Source organism: Haliotis rubra, unplaced genomic scaffold (genome assembly GCF_003918875.1).
Source record: "Haliotis rubra isolate DU_JTF1 unplaced genomic scaffold, ASM391887v1 Scf1866, whole genome shotgun sequence".
Classification (NCBI taxonomy): domain Eukaryota; kingdom Metazoa; phylum Mollusca; class Gastropoda; order Lepetellida; family Haliotidae; genus Haliotis; species Haliotis rubra.
In genome coordinates, this window is record NW_025765854.1 from 54,184 (window position 1) to 78,622 (window position 24,439).

A 24,439-nucleotide genomic window follows, 5' to 3' on the forward strand; every position below is an offset into this window, starting at 1 on the left:
CCAATGGCTGAAGGGATGGTGTAAATCAAGCTAGGGTCCATGCAGGTTGCAAAAGTAATGTAAGTCCCCATGGACCCTAGTATGGTGATCTAGGATATAGAATCTGTTTTAGTCACGGTATGGCTGATATATTGCCGATGTCACTTTAAATCTTAACTCACTCACTCATAGGTTTTCTAAATGATTTTTCACCATAAAAGAAAAACATTTCAGTGTGTTTGTTTGTTTGTTGTTTAACGCCGCACCCAGCAATATTCCAGCTGTTTGGCCGCGGTCTGTAAATAATCGCTTCTGGACCACACAATCCTGTCATCAACTGCATGAACATCGATCTACGCCATTGGGATTCGATGACATGTGTCAACCAAGTGAGCGAGTCTGGCCACCCGATTCCGTCAGTCGCCTCTTACGATAAACAAAGTTTGTTGAAGACTGATTCTAACCTAGATCTTCACGGGTCAAAAACATTTCAGAGACATATTTATCCAACAATGTAACCCTTTAGTTCCGGACATTTTCTATTTCTCTCAGAACGATATGTATTGCATTTGCATGCATTGTTTTCAACAGAGATCGTTTCTATTTGCAATAAATATTGGTTTGCCTTTGTTCCAGACTGTCCACTGAATTTTGTTCCCCTGATGTGTGCAGTCAGCTGTGGACGTGAAGTTCATATCCCTCGTTCCATGGAATATATTTCTTAAAATGGACATGTGGCTTTTTTGTGGTTCTTTCTCGTGGACTTCACGTGTGTCGCTTTGATAACTTTGTCCCTGTGTATACGACGGGTCAGAGGCATTCTGTTTCAAAGTGATGCAATCTGTTACAGGACATTTGCAACCATTTCTAATATGAAAAAAACCCAAAGCAACACAACGGGAATATCGCTGTAAACCATAAACGTAACGTTTATTTTTCTGGTCCGGTTGTTCTTTAAGAGTCAAATATTATCAATACATAACAATAAAACACGTAAATAGAATACATGTATATGTTTTCAAGTGTGTGCCAGACCTGATATCCTTTTTAGAGGGGAAGCAGGCAGTGTCATGCACGGACAATCGCACAGAGAGTATTTATTCTGGGGTGGTATCCATGTTATGTTTTGATGCATATGCTGATATCAGAGTGTAGCCAAAAGATACGCCAGAAAGATAAGACTCATTTGCATTTTATTGCTGTTAATAATTCTTTGTACAATAATTTGGTTAGCTGTTCGTTTATCGGTTCTTTCTTGACATCGTGAATCTGTTTATGAAGACTGGAAGACAATGTAAACAGATTTAGCATACGATATGCATACGATAAGTGATTACAAATATGGTCATTTACATGGTTCCAATTAATCAAACTATTTATTTTTTATTGTCAACACAGACAAATATTGTTTCAGATAACATCAAACAAGGTTCTATTGTTGGTCTCGTAAACTATCTGTGCTAATTGTTTTAAATTATTTCAAGCATCAATTTCTTGTAAAACGACAAATATATTGTGACCCTATGGCAAAATCAACAGCTATCACCGGCCATGTATAATTCTCCTACCTTCTGGCAGCACTTAGCGCAAATGTCACAAACAGTTGCGTCATGTAGGGTCTTTGAGCGGTAAAACGCAACACCCTGGTGTGCTGTAAGAGAGAGAAACGCCAGAGTCACAAAATCGTCATGTTCAATCCTGTTTGACGTTTTCATGACAAGAATATACTCCTGGCTTCATGAATTCTATTTCCAGGAAGCAAGTGAATAATGTCAACTCATTTTAAGTAAGGATGTTGATAGTAATTATTCAAGCAGAATGTGAAGATTAGCGTAACTTACTTGGCTCGTAGTAGTCAAAGACATGGATAGGAGATGCCTGTAGCTTAGCAACCATACCATTTCTTCTTGCAGTGAATCTGATGCATGTTTCACTGGCTTCTAACTGTCAAAATAGGATATAATCATTGAGACATGTGTATTTATCAGAAGTACTTCATGTCTGCCCATCTAGACTTCAGAAACATACATGAATAAGTGTACTGAATAAATGTTGTAATCATACAGTTATATACGGTAATTTCAAGTGATAGATTCGTCAAAAGTTTCATGAATGTCATTTTTTTGCAGTTTGAGGAAGTTCGACGTATATGCTCTGAAAAGTCGTGTTTCAAAACTTCTGAAGTTCATAGCTATAAATTCACCACTCTATGTGTATCAATTTTAAATGTCATTCAAATAATCTATACGATATGATAACATTGACAATATACCAGTTGAAACGTTTCATTGGGCGTTTGCATTAAAACATGTGTCTCTTTTGTGTAATTGCTTGTTTCATGCTGTTTGACATCTGAAAGTTGAATAACTGCGAGGCACCTCGTTGAAGTAGACGACAAGAGTCTTGCCCAACAGTTCCGATTTCTTTGTTTTGCGGGTGACATAGAGTGACTCCATATCCGGTTCAAAGCCTGATGGGATTGTGATCTGGACCACGGCCATGTTGCTGGTTCTCGCCTTACTGTAACTGTTGGAGATTATGGAATAGTGTCTATGAGCCGTCACAGATATAATACATAGGAACATAACCTAGTTCAACGAAAGAAAGATCTGCAGGATATACGAGGCACATATAAAGAGACTAAAATTTAAATATGCTAAGGGAATCAATTACAACACCCGACTAAGAGATTGTAGAATGATTGTGATCTCTTTAGACGATGAACCAACATTGAGGAGCATGGACTCTCTCTCAGTCTTAACACCATCCACAGACACAAGCAGTACCCTTACCTCACACAGGTCCTGAGTGTGTACATGTTAAACGTCTCGATCTCTATGTCCTCGCTGATATCGAAGTACTGCTCCTCTACTGGCTTCTCCACGTTGAAGAATGATGCAATCTATATAAAAGCAGCATTCCAGTTAATAACCACTGTCCTGACAATGTCAGTGTAGTTACAAGAGCAACAATCCTAAATATAAACATTTCACTATCCCTGACAAATAGCAAACAATTTTCCTTCCAAATAAGAGTTGGCTTGAGTCTGAGTCTGAATGTAACAAATAAGCAATGCTAGGAAGGTTACTGTACAGCATTGTCAAAATAGTTTTCAGTGATGTCGTTATATCTGATGATACTAACCTCAAGGTATCCCACTCCATGGCCTTGAGCTCTTACGTTGAAGGTACCGGTGAAATCATTGGCCTGAAATACGAGTTTGTACCTGGTAAACACATATTAGGCCTCTAACAATGTCCTGCATGACACAGCAAAATTACCATGTAATGTTTCAAAATATTGCATACTATTGATATTATAAAAATGTGACAACTTACATCAGTAGCTTGAAGGTCAAGGGCGTTCTGGGCATTGATTTCAAAATGTTTGCTGAATTTCCCAGAACTTATGTCGGCGCTGATTTTGAAGGAATCTGAGTTGATGACGGTGGCAAATGCAGAAAGGGCGTCGAGAGCAACAACAGTATCCTGAAAAGGGGATTTAACATTGTTCATTTTAATTCTCGGAAAGAAAACAAAGTTGATAAAGTCATCTAACAGTTAATTTCTGATGCACTGAAACAATTCATTTTTGTCGACTTTTTCATTTTAATTTTAATCATATCATATTTGCTATACCTGAGTGGAAACGAAGCCACCATTTGGGATTCCTGGTGGAAATGAGCCACTTCATGATAGACAGGCCATTGACAAAGTCCTTCCTGAGTGCATATGTCTTCAGAGCGTAGCCCGTTGTCTCAATGTCGATGGCGTCAGCGTATTGGTGATATGGTCTCCAGTAGGTGGATCTGGAGTTGCTGTATCTCTCCCAGAACATCATGTCGTCTAGTAAATTTGTAGTAAATGTGTTGTTTATCAAAATGCAGTGCATTAAATAAGGCTATTTAAAGATGAAGCCATACAGTTTGCTGTATATCTCTTTCAAGAAGTGCTTTAGATGTCGAGATATTTTCATGATATTCTGTAATCTTGAGATGTTATAATATAGCACTCTTACGATTCGTTTAATAAATACCTTTTGTTTTGGAAATATGTTCAAGTCTTTTGAAAGCGTCTTCGGCAAAGATGCTATCTGCTTTGGTTAAAGCATGAGTGACGATTGCAACAGTGTAGGGGTCATCATATCTCACGATGTTGAACTCAAGGAAGGCGCTGGCGCGGATCAAAGAGTCATTCAGGTTGAACGCATTCACCTGTGAAGAGGGTATCGTGTTATACAGTATTGATATCAAGTTCTTATTCCATTTTAAGATTTCACGGAATAGTTTGTATTTTTGCAATGTACAGTCGTCTCCATTTTATTGAATGATTTGATTCACAAATATGCAAGAAATATTGAATGTGAGTATTTACCTACAATGGTGAAAACCATGTGTTCATTTGGAAGCAAGTTTGATTACACTTACCCCTTCCAGTCCTTTGACTTCAAGCAGGGCATCAAGAACGAATGCTGTCAGGGCGTATCCGTGTCCAGATCCTCCCTAGAAAACACAAGGGAACAGGCACATGATCAGCTTTCATTTATCTTACATGCAAATTGCGATCTGGACTAAACTTGGTCTTCAGCAACCCATGCTTGTCGAAAGAGGCGACTAACGAGATCGGGTGGTCAAGCTCGCTGACTTGGTTCACGCATGTTATCGTATCCCATTTGCACTGATACATATTCATGCTGTTGATCACTGGATTGTCTGATCCAAACTCCATTATGTACAGACCGTGCGGCATTAAACAACAAACAAACAAACTGAAATGTTAAACAACACACAAACAAAACTAATTAAACAAATGATTAAATAATACAAAATGCCAATTGAATGACTTGCATGAGCAGGGTCCTTAACTTACAACCTGTATGCTGACGTACCTGGATGCTGGAGCTGTGCACATATCCTTTCTAGCTGAAGTCCCCATTGCTGTTTTGCTTGCTTATAAGCCAGGTGGCAGCACGGGCAATGATTCGGTCATCTATGTAGATGTACTTACGAGCCTGGATGAATGTTTTCACAACAAATGCTGTCAACCTGAAATTAAACACTGAACAAATATAAGCATTGTAAGTTAAAATAAACAATTACCCTATATATACCATATCCTCATCAAATTCACATCATTGGCTCTATCATACATGCGATTTATTATACATTTCATTGATGGAACAATCAACACTTTTACTCCAGTTAATCCAGTTAAATCCTGAAAAGTGAATAGGTGTAAATCCTGAAAAGTGAATGGGTGTACTTGCCAGGTGCTTCCGTAGTAGTCGTTGTTCCCCCAGATGGAGTAGGAGCCATCGTTGTGCTGGTAAGTCAACTCACGCTGGAAACCTGAGCAAAATAATAGATGATTATCGAGCTGTCAAAATAGGTTCAGCCCAAAACATACATATATTTTTAAAGCGAAATAATGCAGGTTTACCTATTTCGTCAAGGAATAGAATGATGAAACTGAGTTACTTTGAGGTTTAATTCCTACATATTATGTATAGCCCCACCATTTAACTGACTGAAGGTAGGCTATTTCAAAATGTATACGCTAACCGCTGGGGTAGAGTAACATGATTACCTTCCTCCATGAATGGAATGACTGTTTGCTCAAATTTTCCGTCAAATTTCTTGGCACTGACAAGGTAGTTGGAGATGTAGACATCAGGAGCAAGTCCCATCATGTTCTGTTCTCCACAGCCAGTGGGCATCTTCAGAAGACTGTCCAGGCCTTCGAGGCTGGGACTCACCACGTCGCCTGTTTATACAAACATATGTGTTCATACTGGACTTCAGGAGAACACATGTTTTAGCATAGCTAAATTTTTGCTAACCTTCCAACACTTGCCTGTTCAAAAATATCTCTTTGTTATATTTGAAAATACGACATTAGAATATATAGAAACGGGTATCAGCTGAACTTGAGATCACTTTTCACTTACAGTTAACATACATTTAAAGTTTCACCATTTACCAAAGAATATACGCATCAGTAATATGTATGTCACAAGATATGTGTATAGTCCAAATGCCCCTACCAAATCATCGTATTAGGTTCAGTTAATCCCATGAATTGACCAAAGTCAGATTTAAGTCTTTTTAAGATGAAAGTGAACGCGTCCGCTTCAGAAACTGAATTAATGAACTCCATACATTTGTTTAGGGTAAGAACACTAAATTAAATATTATAAATGATCCAGACATAAAACGTTAAATCAAGCCCTTGAACGAGCTACAACACATGTCATGCACTATGTATGTATATATACTGGACAAAATAAGATAGGGATACTGGTATTTTTATGATTGATATTTTATCAGTGTGTCATGAATAAATAGATCACTATTCATAATTTCAGAATTTACGAATATACCTAACTATTTTGTCCAGTATATATTAAAGGTGTATTGAGTGCATATCTTTGTGATTTGCGGTTTCCTAACTGATTCTACTGAAAAGTTTGGTGCATAAGACCAGGGATACTGACCGGATTCATCTGTATACACACAATGTGGCAATATATATATACTCATGGTAACAAATAAAGTAACACATGAAAGTACAAGTGTTCCTTTATTCTTTTCCAGGTTTCTTCACAAGGTGTGTGTTGCACTATGGGTGAAATACTGGAAATAAATAAAGGAACACTTGTACTTTGATGTGTTACCTTATTTGTTTCCATGAGTATATTTGATTAACAGTCTCTCTTAAATGGATGATGACGCATTTCATAATGCCCTGGTAGCGGTTCACAGCTATCCATATTTATTCATTAAAGGGTAAATAATCATCTTAGCTTCCACGTACCAAAAGCCCTGACCCTTGCTTTCTGTGAGTCCTTTACGATGTACTTTGGCAGAGGAATGGAAAGATTTTCGTTGTAGGTGTTGCCAGACAGGAGATCGATGGTGACGGGGAAGTTTGTCTCCTTTCTGATACCTTCCGGCTGAAAGAGTAAACAGAAATTAATACGATTACAGGAACTTAACCAGTTGTAGTCATGCCGTCATCCAAATTCTGTACACGTTACAGAACAAAGGGACTAGGGGTGGGTTGGGTTTAAAGTAGCTTTAAACATTATTACAGTTACATCATTGCATGCAGACTTGATCTGGATGAAAGATGAAAGTGCCATTTACTGATTTGGTGAAACACGCGACCACGGTACTAACAAACAGACAACGATGATTGCAGATTGGCATAGGGGCGGACGAAGCATAGAACAATAATATACTATCCCAAAAAAGAAACACTTAGGCGTTTTGTATTTTTTTCTATTAATTACCTACTGCGTTCAAACAATCGTCAAAATATGTAACAAAAGTGTTGATAACATGATTTTACACAATTGCACAATTGAAAAGTCGACTTTACCTGAAAATGTTGATTTTGATGAGATTTCTTACAAGAATTAAGAAGGCATCGCCACAACGCAACAGAAATCACCTTTCCAGCAAAGAACATGCACTGTCTGGCTATAAAAATCCAGATTAGTTTCGGAAATCGGCATCCGTTTTGAAAGAGTTTCAAGGTTAAATCACTACGCCAAGTCTTGACTTTGCGACACGGAACTTCGCCATTGAAAGAACGCTGGAGATTACCAATTGTCTGTTGCTAGACGTCTGAATGTTAGTCAGAGCATGACATCACTGCTTGCAGCTCGTTACAACCAAACATGTATAACAAATGACCGTCCCCGTACAGACAGACCTCGCGTAACCACTGCAGCCCAAGATCGGTACATCCGGGTACTACATTTGCGTGATCGTACTGTCATGGGTGAGAGCACAGCAGCCAAGGTGCCTGGAGTTAGAAGGATATCCGGTCAAACTGTACGGAACAGGTTGAGAGAGATTGGACTGAGAGCCAGGAGACCCGACGTCGGGACCATGCTACGTGGTCACCCTCGCCCTCAACGTCACCGTTATCTAAAATTATCCACTTGGTTGTATAGACATTACCTTCTTCTAAACTGATGTAAAAATTGATTTCTTATTTTTTTGGTAGTCTGTTTGTGGACGAGTTATACATGTTTGAAAATTGTCCCAACATATATCTGGGTAATGCATTTCATTTTTGGAATAGAATAAATTTGACATTGCGCATCATATCCAGAGAATCCCTGCTCAAGTGCACTTCGTCATAAGCTCCTGGAGAAAAGGACGGTTTTCAGGGTGGAACGGAAGCTGCTGAGTTCCTCCTTTTGGCCGACACCCAGGCTCAGCCCATTCCACAGATCAGCGCTTGTTCTACGAAGATTCTACATTGCCCTTACTAACCTCAACTGTGATTTTTCTCTGTACAGCATCGGCTGCAGCAGTTGATCTGGCAGACACCTGGATGTCAAGTTGTCCCAAGGTTGTAGGAACGATGGGAAAGTTAACAGTCTTTGATTCCCCTGAAGCAACCTGGGAACAAATCAACAACACTATGCTCCAATACTGCAATGCTCGACAGAATGCAATGAAAATCAGAATCGGGATAGGCATAAAGAGGTTTAGTCAAAACTGGATTACAACAATTCACATTATATTAAAAAAAACCTAATAAATATGTGTTTTAATACTTACGCGAACTGTCTTAACTTGGTCTGCAGAGAAAGCCTTGAGACTCTCAGTTATAGGGTCGAAGAGGATGTTATCGTAGTCATTGGATTTTTTCATCGTCACCACCACCTGACGACGGTAGCTGATTTAGTATAATTGTTAAACATAGTCATCAAGAGCTCCCGCTTTTTTTCTACTGGAGATCTTTCGCTAATTGGAATAGTTTATCATAAAAAATGGCAGAAGTGTGGAAGGATAAAGAACACAACACGAATCGTAAATAATAGCTGTAAAACCCTTTCAGTATTCGTAAGAAACCCATGCTCACAGCATGGACGATTGTACCTTTCCAGCTATGCTAATTCCGGACACACCTACAGACACCGGTGAAGATATTCTTTCACATTTATAAACATCAATGCTATGGCTCACCATCGGGAATATACATCGGAGATTCATTTGTTTTTTCCAAATTACGATTATTTTGTCGCCCTGATTTCAGCGAAGTAGAATTTAGTTTTCTGTAGTTTCCTAATTACAGGACTTACATCGAGATCAGTCTGCAGATAGTTGAAGACGTTGGCCTGAACCACAACTTGCTCACCGCGGATGACAGACATTGGAACAGCAACACTCACAAAAAATGGGCGGAAAACCTTCATCTGGAATACATCATTCAAGGGGTAAACTGATCAGTAAATCACTGTCTGAAATTAAATGATACTTCTACGAAGACAGACCTACATGTCTAACACAGGTCCAGATGGTTTTACATGTTGTAGGAACGATTTCTGAAAGCCCTTCGACATTACCTTGGATGCTGATGATGTAACTCCGAGCCCGGACACAGGGTTAACTGCGAATGCTGTCGCCAACCATGACGTTATGGTGTCAGGAACAGTTGCAGATATGCTTGCAATGCCATTGGAACTGGATAATGACATCGGAGTTTCAAAATGAACAGGCGAAGAGTTGTGAAGGCCAACAGATAATATGCAAGGGTTAAACAGATAAACAAATACAACGCTGGTGTTACTTACCAGATTTTATTCTCAGTGGTGAATTCCTGCCTAAATCCTTTTAATGGGATTGACTTAATAATAATGTTATCATCGTTGAATAAAAATCCAGTGATTATGACTATTTCTTTCACAACATCGTACCGATGATAGTGATTATCCAAAGTGATGAACCCATCTCAATTTTCACTCACTCAAAAACAAGGGTTCCTTGTATTATTGTTAAATATTAAGAATACTGTGTTTTCACTAATGAAGAATATTGAAACTGTTTCTCACCCAATGGTTGTGTTTGTCCAGAGCCACGTCTCTGGGAAGAATTTCCTCACTCGCTGTACCTGTTGTAAGGCATGAGCTGGTCCAGTGTAAGGTGTTGCTCCTGGGGAGGGTGTGTAGCCGATCGGGTAAGGCGTTGGGCCAAGGTACGGTGTTGCTCCTGGAGAAGGCGTGTAGCCTATTGGGTAAAAGCTTGGGCCAGAGTAAGGTGTTGTTCCAGCAAAAATGTAGGTGGGGGATGTTGGTCCAACATTAGGTGGAGACGTTGAGAAACCTGATTATCAAAACCTAAACATTATTTTCAGGAAACAATGTTATATACTGTATCTGTTTATCATGTAATGTATGACTTTCTTGTCACTCGTCTACGTTTTACATGTACACACAATTTAATTATATATTTAAGGTGTACACCAAGTGAATTAATTTCAAGTACAACAAAGTACTGAGTGAGTGTGGTTTTACACCACCTTTAGAACTATTCCAGCAATACAAGCGTAGCAGGAGACACAAGAAATGGGCTTTGCACATTGCACCCTTGTGGGAATCGAATCTAACCATTCGGCGTGAAGAGCGAACGTTTAAACCACTAGGCTACCACACCGCACCTACAACAAAGTAGATTCATGGTTAAAAATATATGACATATAATCCGCACCTGGTATGTGTCCATAAGCAATTCCACCAGGATTTGTTGGCACATTTGCATCGGTGAATACAGCAACATTGACATCCTGGAAATCATATATGTACAAAATGCAGTGATTCAGTTTGCAAATCTGTCTTGTGTTATTTCTCTTTTTGACATTTTCCTTAGTTGGGTAACTTCTATATTTCTTTTTCATTGAAAGTACTTCTGGGGTAGTTTCATCAGACTTTATGAAACAACCACATTCGTACACACCCACACCCACACACACACACAACAAATACAACCCTGGCAGCACACGACACACATTGTCCATTCCCCCTTTGCACACACACTAGATAATCAAAGATAGGTCCATGATCCCAAACTTCCCGTGGTACTTACCTTAAAGACTTGACTGGCGTCTGTCTCTCCCGAGTAGGTGTTGGCCACGCCACGGATGTCAAAGTATTTTAGCTCAGTCTCTACCTAAATCCAAAATTTTATCTTGTGAGATCTTAATGTTCACCAGGAAACCATACCATCGAAAAATAGATAACAATAAAATGTTTTGTATTCTTGAAGATATGGAAAGGTAACTTAACTAACCATATCACTTGTGATGTCATTTCCACTGGCCAGGAGGGTCACTGATTGGTCAACAACAAGTAAACTGACAAATGACTGTGGATCAGCTGAGACTTGGACATCAACGGTCTCGTGGGGCTGAGATTCGTTCCTGCTAAAGTCGAGAGTCACCTTCAAATAAACAATTCAATGTTTAACTATCAAATAGTAGACTAAGTTCATGTGTTTGCAAAAAGGTACCTAGCAGGTTGCCATCTTAAACGCTTACAAAGACAATGCTAATGTTCCACTAAAGAAATACTTGAACGGTGCAAGTGACAAAATGTTAACTGCACCGAACACCATATCTCTCTGATATGTCAGATTTCAATCTGTCCTCAACGTGTTTTCCATAAAACCTTACCAAAGCCGTTAATGATGTAACGTTGAACAAACAGAGAGAGAAAGAAAAAAGTCAACAAAATCACATTTCTAGTAAAGTTTAGGACATCCAATGACTGGTATTGAATGACCTTTTTGCAATACCTTGTTGGAAAAGAGTCCCTGCACATGGAAGTTTATGCTGTCTGCAATGACCTCGCCATCATCAAGGATGGTGTACATGAGGACACGAGCATGAGGTGCCATGTGAGGAGTAATTGGAAGAGTGAAGTTGAAGCTCTTTTCCATACCGCCATCGAGATGTCCGGCAGTAACAAAGGACCCAAGGGAGATAACCTAAACAAAAAGTGGACATGTGTACAATATCACCGCCAATTTCAACTTTCCCAACATGAACAAACATTGGCACATGCAATTACCAAAAGGTAGCGTGATCTACTTCATTCTTTAAACAAGAGTGCTTTATGTTCACCACTGTCAAATTCATAGAAGATGTGATTTAGGTATGTTGTGTATTTGATTTGAATAACAAAATTGTTCTATTGTATTCAAGCTGCTTATTAGAAAAGGAAATATAAGAAAAAGTAAGTCTACGGTAAAGAAATCAAAAGCACCCGCAAATTCAATGAAAATGGATCTTTGCAATCACAGATAATTGATTATTATACTTATAAATATGAAGTGAACTGATCGAGTTCGCTTCGTTACATTACTTTCATTGCTCCCTTTCTTGAAACCTATATTCCTCATTGTTGGATACTGTAGCTTTAGCAAATAAACACTTTTACTGTTCCATGATATCAGACTTCAAGCTTAAAGATATATTTACCTCATACCAGACTGTATCGAGTGGTTGTGTAGACCTGATGACGATATTGGCATTTTCTCCGGACTGAAGGCAATAATAAATCACAATTGATGACTTCACATCTAGATATACTGATTTTTTCAGAATCGTTATTTACTGATCAGTCAGACCAAAGTTTGAAGTTAATTCCTTTTGTTAACGTATAGCTGTTTTTATGAAAAATGTATTTTGTGTGACATATTTATTTTACCGTAACGTTGGTGTCGTGGAGGGATAGCTGAATGAAGGAATCAGATGGGGAATAGGCTTTCTTTATCGTCCATGACGTTGACGTTTCACCATAAAAAGCCTGTGGATTAACAAGGGAAAAAACCTTTGAGCATCAGTCACTTGGATGCACTGTTGTCTTTTCAAAAACAATAAGAACGATAGTCAAAACAAGAGTTAAATATAAGTGTTAACACATATAAAGGGAGTCTCAAAACTTGAGCTAATTTATTTTAGAATTTATTTTGAGACATTTTAGTTTCGTGGATTCCGATTCCAAGTAATACAAAGGTATAAAGGGGTGGTTTTAGCATCACTCGAAAGGAACACAAATGGTACTAGTCTTGTCAAATTATGCAAATTATTTTAACATACAGACAAACATCCGCATCCTTATCACTCCTGCATAATATCATTGGCGAAATCTATAAGCCAAAGTCGTCCTTGGTGGGTGTTCTCTTAGCGGCCACTGTATTTTAAGAAATAAGAAAACACCACAAATGTCAATCCGTGTTTCCTCATTTGTTTCTTTAAGTACAATTAGAAATTTCTTAACAATTGCAAACAATATACAGTATTTTATCCTTCACCGTTATTGTCACTGAGACAGCATCCTCTGGAACCGTAAGTGTGACGTCCACAAGGCCATCTGCAGGAACTGGGAATGTCTGCTCATCAAGACCATAGGTCCCCTGGAACTTGGAGTCGCAGCTGTGGTAGCGGCTCTGGTTCGGGACTCTAACACGGTAGGTTACACACGGGTAGATGGTCACATTCTGCCGGGGGGTCGGGAGTGGCAGATCGTTTTGAAGGGAGATTTTCACCTGAAAGTAACCAGACAATCAAGTGTATAGTTAATCGGAGGTGTGCCATTTTCTTTCCTTTACACCAGACGTATAATTTCTGAGTTTCAGATTATCTCAAGAAATACAAGTTTCAAGCTATATCTCAGGTTCTGCAGACGGCATTTGTCAAAACAATGTTTTAATCCTTAATACATAAATTGTATAGTATGAACTGCTGTAGTTCAGGACAAATACCCAATTCCTTTGCAATTCTGCCTATTTGTTTCAGCTTTAGATCTGCTTAAACATTGCAAATCATAAAATACACTCTTCAAGAAAGAAACGTAGAGGTGATTTTGAGAATATCATGTAGCTACGGCACAGCAATACAAGTGTACTATTTCTTTCCAAAACGTCATCTTTGTGTGATTGTAGACAGTGTCAGCGCCAAAACGCGGCAAGTTTAACTCTTTTTCTTCTTTTAGAAGCGTTTGAAGAAATATTCGCTAAAACGTCACCAAAAAAGCATGCAAAGCAAAATACACGTGAAAGTAAACGGAAACACCTGCAGTAGCATTCAATATAAAAAGGCAAACGTTGTGTTCAATTTTGTCATTCGTGTTTGCCTTGGAAAGAGAAAATCATCAGCCACGACTGTGCCGCCAATCGAAACATCGCCACAGGCCACCTTGAAGCTGGGGAGTCGCAGCCTGCAGTTGACCGACATTTCAACGTTCATCAGAGCACCATTTCTCGCCTTTAGGATCGTTTCCTGCAGACCAACTCCGCACAAAATCGCCCGAGAAGAGCCGTCCAAGAGTTACCGCCCAAGCCAAGGACGGCTACATCCGAGCTGCTCACTTGCGTCATCGTTTTCCTCAGCCGTGGAGACTGCACAAGGGCTCCCTGAACAATTTCCGATCAAACTGTCCGATCAATTCCGATCAATCGAAGTGGGGATTCGATCAAGAAGGCCAGTTGTTGCTCCTGTTTTCAGAGACTTCCATCGGCGCAATCACTTGGAAAGTCCGAAACTGGAACCTTAGAAACTTAAGGCGAGTCTGTTTCAGTGATGAATAACGATTTCTTTTTCACCAGCGAGATGGAAGGCAAAAGATCAAAGATCTGATGTAGTGGTGGTTCAGGGCAATTTGAGAGCAAATCGGTATATCAACGAAGTCCTTGCACGTCACATGCTTCCGATTATGGACCGACAGAGGGAGTTTGCCCATCATGACAACGCTACTTCACACACAGCACGCGTCACGCGTCAATTCTAAAATAAGTGTCTTGCCATGGCCTTTCCGATCACCAGATCTAAACCCGATGGAGCACATGTGGGATGAACTCGATGGACGTGTACGCCAACTTCAAAACACGAATCAGACACTTCCACAACTGGCCATTGCATTGCAGGGAGAGTGGGGAAGAATTCCGCGAGAGCGATCAGTCGACTTTTCCAATCTGTGCCGCGCAGTAATTGTTGCCAATGGTGGCCATACAAAGTAATAACTTTGACACCATCTTGTGGACGCAAGTAAACAGAAACACACCAATAAAGGCTACTGAAGTGTTGGCGACTCTTTGCCTATAGACGTGTGGATTTTCACCTATGTACCATTGAAATTGCATGAAATAATCGCTCTTAAATTAACGCAAAAACGCCAATTTTATGCCTTTGTTTGTTTTTGGTTTGGGGGTTGTGTTTCTTTTTTTTTTTGAAGAGTGTACAAAGATCTCCGTAAAAAAGACAAAAGAGATGCCTTCAACTTTCCAAAAGTCACTTTTTCCTCTATTGTGGACAATATACACTCCAGACGTTCCAGACAAGTGTTTGGTGTCGGCACATCTGAACTGTGAGATCCACTGGAACGTCTTCTTTCAAAGAGCGTCTAAAGTTCTTTTTAAACAGTTGGCACTGCGACAAAACTGGTGTTAGATGCAATGCCCTGGGGGGGGGTTTGTAACAAGGTGAACAGTATGTCTTTGTGTCTGGCGCCTTTGGGGCAGCATTTGTACACATTTTTCATACTGATTCATCAAGACATAATCGTTATGGTATAGTGAACTGTGGTTTTAGTTTAAACTTTTTATGTGTGGAAATAATAATTGATCAGTTTCATTTATCTTACTTTAATTTACATCGCTTATTGTATGTGAACCAAACACAAAGCAAGACCCAAAGGTTATACTGTGAACAGAGTTATTTTCAGAGACAATTTACCGTGCCAGTGTAGTCGAGGCCAGGCTTGAAGTTGTGATCACTGTAGTCGAGGTAGGTTAACTTGACTGCGTTGGTGTAGAAAGTCACAGTCGAGGAACCACTTAGTTTCTTGCCCGTCAGCGTTTCTGTGACAGTGGCTTGTATTTCCAGTTTCCGACCATTGAGGTAAGATTCGAGGTGCTGAACCTCCACCATTGGAATCGTGAACTTACTTTCTCCATCAAGCTGTGTAAATAATTAAATTAAAATAATCACTTAATACGGATGTGTATTCTATGACATGTCGGCAGACAAAGGCGGGAAAGAATGCTTTTCTTTACCACATGGTTCCAGAGAGATGATTATGCAGTCTCCCTCACAACTGTGTGTTTCATATTCTGAAGAAATTTAAAGATATCATGTTTTTGTTTTCAGTGATAGCTTTGTTACGTATGTAAAGCCATGGATGAAAATGACCATTTTCATAATTATCACATCAACACACTTTCTTTCTTAATTGAGACAAACAAAATTATAGTAATTGTCGGAAAAGAAGTTGCATCTACATACTGGGAAAGTCATGAGGATCTTTGGTTGCTCAGAGGAACAAGATCCAGAATAATCTCCAGGTATCGTAGCGTGAATCTCTGCGACACCAGATACTCCCTCGCCAAATGTATACCTAAATGATGCCAATGATGCATTTCCTGAGGTTGAAAATACGTATTGATTCTTTGATTTTCAAAGTGCTTTTGCAGTTGAGCATACATGTGTTTTTAACGGACAGGATACGCTCATCTCGAACACCTGGTATCATCATTTTTTCATAGTGATTCATAAACACACGCTTATGATTGGGTGTGAGTCACACTATGAACTCTGTTTTTATTAAATGTTCCTTACGGTTTTTGGATATGTTTCTGAGTGTTTAAATTAACATACTTTGCAAAAACTTTGCCCTTAATGTCCCGATCTGTTACCAGAGCAAAACTGGGAACATCCACTGTTACCTCAAAGCGTGGAAGATCTTGGAAAGAAAGAATGTAATGTAAATATACATTTGTGAACAAAGATATTATACCTGACAGTGTCACTAAGCAGGTTGTTGTTTAGGGGAACGTCATCATTGCTAATATTAGGAACATCATCTCCAACCCAGCATAACCCCAAGACATTTGATTTTCTAATTACCAAGCCTTATAGGATACAATATCCAAGTTATTTAGCTTTTAATCAAAATCATACTCACTATAGTTGGATACTTCAAATTTCTTCTCTTCCATCTGGCTCTGTTAAGGTGAAGTTCGATTGACAGTAAGTTTTCAAGTTTTTACAGATATGTTAAACATGGCCTAACAGATGAAGTGGTATGATGTTGATGGAAAATGTTAATAGATGTTGAACCATGCCTGCCTTAGGCAAGTAAAGATACACTGTCTTCATAAAGATAGTATTAACATCATATGATTTTAATTACATTGCTGAAATGTGTATATGAGAGACAATTTATTCATATTATTTCATATAAGTACACAGGTATAACTTCAATGATTACACCCACACATTGCAAATGACATGCAAATGACAGAAGCAATGTGAAGGATCACTGGCTTGATGAGACAGCAGCAAAAGCATGTGTATATATGTTTATCATATGTTAACTTTTAAAACTTGGTCGAAGCAAGTTTTCTAAAGTTAAAAGAAACATTGAAGCCGTGTCCTATAATTACGTTGGGTATTGTGACCCTGATCTTCCAATCTCCGAGGATGGGCATGGCGCTGAGTTTGAAGGACTTTGTGACGACACCAGTAGGATCTTTCACATCCTTCTGCAGCATCAGTTTGTTGTTGTTGGGATCCTGCATTGACAGCATACATGTCATGTCACATAAATAAAACTTAATTATAGTGTTCTTGTGACCAAGAAATATATCCATGTTTGATTGGGATTATGCATATATTATTTCACAAATCAGAATTAGAATCCTTGAAAATAGTACATCGGGTATTCAGCTGAATAACACTTTGACAAAAACTAATTCTAATTACATTAAAAGTGCATTTGCTTCCCTTTATACTTTGAGCACAAGTACCGTACAAGCAACCTATCATGGTCAAAATCAACCTAAAATGATTTTGAATTGGAAACATTGTGTCTTTGCTCATCACAACGGGCCATGACAAATTCAACTGACCATTCTATGATTGATATCTAATGTGGTTTATTTGTTTCCTTAAATATGTAGCATCCATACCACCACAATACACCCCATAGTTAATGCAAATGAAAATCTATGACTTTAGGATGGGGCAGGATGAACACTCACAAAGATCTCGATTGTCATGTTTCCAGTGTAGGAAAGAAGGTCAGAGTACACAGCAAATGCACGGATGTTGACTGCAAATAGAGGCGTATGGTTAACAATCTTTGCAGAAATCTGGATAGACCGTAACATCGTATTCAAAGATCGTATCAAAACATCGAAAGTGTCATGAACATGATAATTCAGCGCAGGCCGAGACAGAGATCCCGTATATGGTTACTGTCGAAGGAAGTAAGGCTAGTAAGCAGCAACATTTGGGTGTAGGGTCTAACAATATTACCACGAAGGAGAATTAGAACCACAACCATGAAAATAGGGTGAAGGAGATTAGAAAATATGACAGGCGAAATTGTCCCAGCTGATCAATATCAGTGATCACACAAGCGTCCATTGTCATTTATTCACTTGGACATTTAAAACTGTTCTACGAGTATTTAACCACTTGAACGGTTAGATCTTTTCTACGGGTAGTATAACTTTTTCACATGAAAATTGACTCATTCACTGGTTAGTTAAACCATTTATCCCTCTCAAGCTTCAAAACAGGCAGACGAAGCGTGAACTACTTACCTGTGGATCCGGGCTTGTATATGGCTTTGTCAGTCTGGATAAAGGCTGACAGGTACTTGCTGTAGTACTTCAGGTTGTACATTTTTGTGTATTCCTCTCCAGAGCTAGTCTCTACCTGGACCTTCAGGAAGTAGTTGTCAGATTTCAGATCCTGGGGAGTCTGCGGTACAATAATTCGAGTTACTGTCAGTTGTGGCTGGTGTAGAAACCGTAGTGTACTATTACGGTAACTTGTGTAGTGGATACGATGCTGTTCTTAACAACAACGAGATGTACATGCCACATCCATCCAGTGCAGTGTTCAACGGCTTAATCATTCAGAAACATGCGAAGGTTTAAACATAAGATAATGACATCATCTTTGTCGCACAACCGTCCAAAATACAGCTATGTTTGAACTACTTATATTTGTATTACTGATTATAAATAACAGCGGTCCTCGAGCGGACCCTTGAACGGACGCCAGTTACAACTTGTCCTTATTCTGAATCGTAACCAATGCTAACCTTTACTAACCAGTACTAACCTTTGTCGTTTATTTTCAAAATAACTTTGGAACAATAATAGTATAGTAGTTTACCCCATATATCGTAGGATTGGATCTTATGTATTATTATATAATAACTTTCTGCCAAATTTATTGAAAGCCGTTCTGATGCCACATGATACTGCTCTCATTTCTGTATCCTTATCTGACACTTTCACAATAAAATCGTAGTAGTAGGTTAACTGCTTATCGATCAACGATCCGTATGTAGCAGCACAATTTCTCAGGAATGAATTATCCAAAATAACACATTGGGCTAAAGAAATGCAACTTGATTTTAATCCTAGTAAAAGGGTTTCAATCCAGGTTACACTTGTTCACGCAAATCCAGATCTAACAATTTAATTAATAAGGCTATTATTCCTGAAGTAACATTTTGGAATATCGAATTGAAAAGATCAGTCCGATGATAAATTTTCTCAGATGTCACTAGTATCGCCTCAACAGAAGAACACTCGATGTAAGAAATATGCCATATTCATATTTTACGGTCTTTGCTTACTCTCGTCATATGTGGGATAATTGTACAAAAGAACAACTGCGCATGCGTGTAAAATATAAATGCATTTAGACCTATCTGTGTCCCACCCGTGTCACTAGTCACGATAAACCAAATTTCGAAACAAATGTCATCTTGATAGAGAAAGGGGGATATCGTCAAGAGCTGAATATGTTTTATAAAATGATAATTAACATGACAAATGTTCATGGATCAAAGATGAAGATGAGGAATAGTGAGGCACGAAATGAAACAGATTAACCACAACTTTACTTGTAAATCCTTTGAGTTTACCAACAATTGCATCCAACATGTTACGAATATGTTTAATACATCAGTTCGAAGTGTTTATTTCTTATGTGCATATTATTTAGACAATTTTAGTGTGTACAAACAATGTAGCTGGATGTTGACGCAGTGAAGACGTTATCATGAATTGTACTACTCGATAAAGTTAGGTTAATAAAAACGATAAACCCCTTTCTGCGTCTATAATCAAATCTCCGCTTCAAGCAGAGTCGATTGTGCGATTCCTACCATACCATTAGCATGGGTTTATATCACTATCACTATCATAAGAATAGTTACACCAGGGCTGCACGAAAAGGTTAGCGTATCCTGTCACAGTGTCATAAACATGTGGAAGAGCCCCCGACAGCAGTCGGTACGTATGCTACACGTCATAATAGTGAATTGCATCGAACATTATTTTGTCACTGATTTGTCTAATTTTGAAATGTCTTTCACATGTCTATCATGAAACCTTTTGAAAGCTTTACTGTGGCCTTGAATGTAACCTTGATCAAACACCTCTTAGCCAATTTACCTTGACATTCACGATACCTGCATCTCCTGAAAGTACAAAAAGTATTTTTTTCATTACAATAACCTCTATAGCGGTGGGGTAGCGTAGTGGTAAAAGCGTTTGCCCCTCACGCCTAAGAAACGGGTTCGATTCCCATGTGGAAGCCCACTTCTGATGTTCCCCGCTGTGATATTGCTGGAATATTGATAAGGCGGCGTACCATACTCACAACAATAACCTCTACAGGCAGACCCACTGATTTTAATTCAATAAAATGTCAAATAACGTCTAAAATGCCATTACAATAGGAAGCATCAATGAGACAATACATATCATACATATTACAAGCCCTTATAAACCATTTGCAACCGTTTCCGTGGTGTAGTGGTTAGAGCGTCCGCCGAGAGAGCGGCAGGTCGCGCGTTCAGTCCCCAGCCGCGTCATACCAAAAGACGTTAAAATATGGTACTTGTTGGTACCTGCCTGGCGCTCGGCATTAATGGGTACAACAAGGACTGGTCGGCTCGGAGTCAGTATAATGTGTCTGAGTGTGGTATTCATGCTTAACTGCGGCATGGTATCTCAGTGAACTAGCACTATAAGCGAAATATTCTTAAGTACGACGTTAAACCTCATTTCACCTCACCTCACCATAAACCATTTGAAACCGATAAACCATAATACCGAGATAAGACATGGGTCATTCTGAATAAAGTGTTTTACAGAAGGTAATCATTTTGAAGAATTACGGTATAATGTGTTCATGACAATGACGGCATTGCTGATGCCAATCCTTTTGTTCTAATATCATACTCCACTTATCTTTTAACAAATGTCAACACTATGACCTAAATGTCACTTCGCATGCAGCTAAAGCACAATATTATGTATGTATGTATGTATGTATGTATGTATGTATGTATGTATGTATGTATGTATGTATGTATGTATGTATGTATGTATGTATGTATGTATGTATGTATGTATGTATGTATGTATGTATGTTGTGTGTGTGTGTGTGTCTGTATGTATGTATGTAATGTATGTATGTTTGTATGTTTGTTTGTATGTTTATGTTTGTGTGTGTAAGTGTGTGTGTGTGTGTGTGTGTGTGTGTGTGTGTGTAAGTGTGTGTGTGTGTGTGTGTATTCCACTGGGTGATAAATAAATTGTATTTCAATGTGTTATTCGTTCGAATTATTTTAAAGAAGAATCCGTGATTTTCATGAAGGATATAATTAATACTGAATGAAAGGTTTCTATTTGTGAAGAAAAGAAACATCTGTAGTTATAAAGTCAGGTTTTATCTTGTTGAAACTGTCGTGAGAAATGATTTGCATAAGTAGCGTCAAACTTGATAAATTACCGTATGTAACAGCGAAAATAATTATGTGGCCTACTGCCGAGAACGAAGTTTGTGTTACTGGCAGTGTTCTCAGTCACGCGACGGTGATACTGTTAGAAGATTGTTCAACGCGGTGTAAAACCCAACTCACTCACTCACTCACACTGACTCATGCTGTGGCCTACCTCCGAGGATTGTGTTTGTGTTATTGGCATGGTCGACGTAGATTTGTTCATAGTGTTCATAGGGGAAGTTGTTCCACTCTTGTGTCTGTACACGTGCTGTTACAGTCAGGTCCTGACTGGCGTTCAGGGAGTTGACCCCCAGACGCAGGGTTGTCGAGGGGCTGATGGTCTTAGGGGCAAGGATCAGAAAGGTGCTGCAAGATGCACAGAAACAGAAATTATATTCCAGTGTTATTCACTTAAATATGGATGCACGCAATGAGGTGTTTGATTAGAATACACCTAGACAAATCAGTGGCTGATAATATCAGCGTTGATCATCATCGGTGAATCACTCCGGAAAGCCAGACCAAACTGTTGGTTCGTTGGTTTGTTGTTTTAAACCGCTCTCAGCAATATTCCAGCTACATGACGGCGGTTTGTAAATAATCGAGTCTGGACCAGACAATCCAGTGATCAACAGCATGAGCAATGGATACGATGACATGTGCCTGACCACCTCTTAGTCGCCTCTTATGACAAGCATGGGTTACTGAAGATCAATTCTAACCCGGATGTTCACGGGTTAGAACGATCTGGAGACCTGCACGATCACGTCTCACATATATCTGCCTAAAGGCCATAGTGGCTATTAATGGAATTAGCACACTGATTATGCATTCAATAAGAGTATTTTTTCGAAAATCGAGTGATAGAAATCTTTGAAATTATATTCATCAAGTTTATATATATTATAAATAAGAAACAGGTAACACTGTCCTATTATAAAACTACAGAGTGTATGTGTTGATGCATCAGTTTGCAAAAGAATGATAATTTCTGATGAACAATAAACGTTGTGTTTACATATACTCATGCCAATAATGGTTGTCACCCCCAGCCTATTTGGGGTGAAAACCATTATCGGCATGGACATACATTGGACTCATGAGCAATTAACGAGTGGGATCATCCTGTCACTATATTACATACCATGATTCTTTGTGTTATTCTTGCAACATAAACAGGTAAGTCCAAGAGTGCACATACGCTAACTAAGGACGTAAACCGGTATTGAGTCATCAAAACACGTACTTTTTAGCATTAACAATGCTGATTGATGCGAGAAGAAGTAGCTTCCACATGTCGGAGTTCCAAACACTGACCGGTTTTCTGGAACGTATGGAGAATCATCGTAACGAGTCATGCATTACTGTTGATATCCATTGAATTAACGTAAACCAATGAGAACTTTTCCGTAACAAACCCAAGCCATGTTACATCAAAAAAGAAATATAACATGTTCTAAATAGTGTAATATAATCACAAACAAGTTTGAATGCAGAAATATCGACAACGAAACTTCTATGTTTAAAAACCCAATGCAGAAAAGGTTTTAACAAAAATATGTATCGTTATAGTGATTCATCATTCCCCGCTGTGCCAAGCATACCCAGTTGCAGTAGGACTTGGTCCTGTATATTTTCCACTTGTCCCTTATCTTCTTCGTTGACGTTGTGTCTTGTGCAGTTGTGCAGCTGGCTTGACCCTGTGTTTGGAACTGGCGTCCAGTATTGGTTCTTGGCTTATATAGAACACCTCCTATCTTATCTGTCCGCCCTCATTACTGCACAGCCTACGATTGCAGACGGACACTCTCACGCCGAGGTTTGGAGACAACACCATGCCCGCCCACACATAACTAAGAGGGCACTGATAATCAGGATCATACCAACCACCTGTTTGGGAATATTGTGTTTGTATAACAGCGACAATGGGGTGAAAAATCATGAGTGTTCTGTGGAGTTTTTTTCGTCTAAACAATGGGAATACATTCATCACAAAGTGGACAATATCCCTGGTAGATATATAGTTGTAAGAGGAATTTCTCTCTGAACAATCAGGTGGTATACGTACTGATTAAACATATTTGACTTTCAAATGTGCACTGCTTTATATAAACATATGGTTCAGTGACAGGTCTTAGTTTGTTCTTAGCAATCATTTGTAGGTAGGGGTAATAGTAATCTGTTCTATTTCCTTCTTAAACAACACTAACCTTTTATATGGTGTATGTTTGAAGATAGAAATAAAAACATGCATATGTTCTCACACCAGGACCGTATATGTACATTAATCTTGTGAAGTAAATAGTAAAAATATATAGCTACTCTATTCAGAAAACATTTTGAGACTTATTGATGTCATTAAGTCGTTTCATAAACAAAACAATACGAAATTAGTTTAAGCTGCAAGAAGTTCCTTATATAAAACAGCATTGACTAGTTCCAGTTATACAGATTTCATACGAAACATCTGGACATTGACTTCTGGCAAGTGCATGTTGATGTCAAAACATTTCCAGACTCTTGTGAAATATCAGGTAAAAGTCCGTCGAACGATCCGATTCATCATAAACTTCACAATTGGTGATAACAGAAGGTGTTCGCTGAAAGGTGAGCTTATACTGCAGAATAGTAGAATAGATGTCCCCTATCACAAATATAACTGAAGCGTATCTTATTATTACTCGTATCATAACCTAAACCCTTGCCCAACTATCGTATCACATCCGCCAGATGGAAGGACACTGCCACTTAAAATCAAAACATGGAATGACTATGTTTTTATTAAAAAAAAGACATGCCCGTTTCGGGAAAATGCAAGAGTACAAGAGACAGTAACGTGTATCCAATCACC

At 38.8% G+C, this 24,439-nt stretch overlaps 1 protein-coding gene across 1 annotated transcript; it reads right to left on the bottom strand.

The window, feature by feature from the left end:
• Positions 1-2,818: 2,818 nt before the first annotated feature.
• LOC124273983 (CD109 antigen-like) lies at positions 2,819-23,294 on the bottom strand. The gene is made up of 33 exons (XM_046709318.1): positions 23,193-23,294; positions 22,835-22,912; positions 21,761-21,954; positions 20,252-20,277; positions 18,380-18,539; positions 17,813-17,883; positions 17,216-17,344; positions 16,735-16,774; positions 16,428-16,512; positions 16,056-16,167; positions 15,507-15,731; positions 13,088-13,321; positions 12,481-12,579; positions 12,252-12,314; positions 11,567-11,758; positions 11,063-11,212; positions 10,859-10,942; positions 10,484-10,559; positions 9,829-10,099; positions 9,343-9,460; positions 9,079-9,192; positions 8,555-8,659; positions 8,264-8,392; positions 6,792-6,930; positions 5,565-5,741; positions 5,245-5,326; positions 4,867-5,023; positions 4,406-4,480; positions 4,015-4,192; positions 3,618-3,824; positions 3,318-3,467; positions 3,124-3,186; positions 2,819-2,881 (listed from the first exon to the last, which is right to left on the bottom strand). The coding sequence occupies exons 2-27, from the start codon at positions 22,882-22,884 to the stop codon at positions 4,897-4,899; spliced, it is 3,252 nt and encodes a 1,083-aa protein (XP_046565274.1). The 5' UTR covers positions 22,885-22,912; positions 23,193-23,294; the 3' UTR covers positions 2,819-2,881; positions 3,124-3,186; positions 3,318-3,467; positions 3,618-3,824; positions 4,015-4,192; positions 4,406-4,480; positions 4,867-4,896.
• Positions 23,295-24,439: the final 1,145 nt, after the last annotated feature.

Coding starts and splice junctions, on each gene's coding strand:
- LOC124273983 (XM_046709318.1), bottom strand. CDS start 22,884: ATGTGGAAGCTACTTCTTCTCGCATCAATCAGCATTGTTAATGCTAAA. Junction 9,461..9,828: donor TGGACAAACACAACCATTGG/GTGAGAAACAGT, acceptor GTCATTATCCAG/TTCCAATGGCATTGCAAGCA. Junction 6,931..8,263: donor AGAGAAAAATCACAGTTGAG/GTTAGTAAGGGC, acceptor TTACTCTTTCAG/CCGGAAGGTATCAGAAAGGA.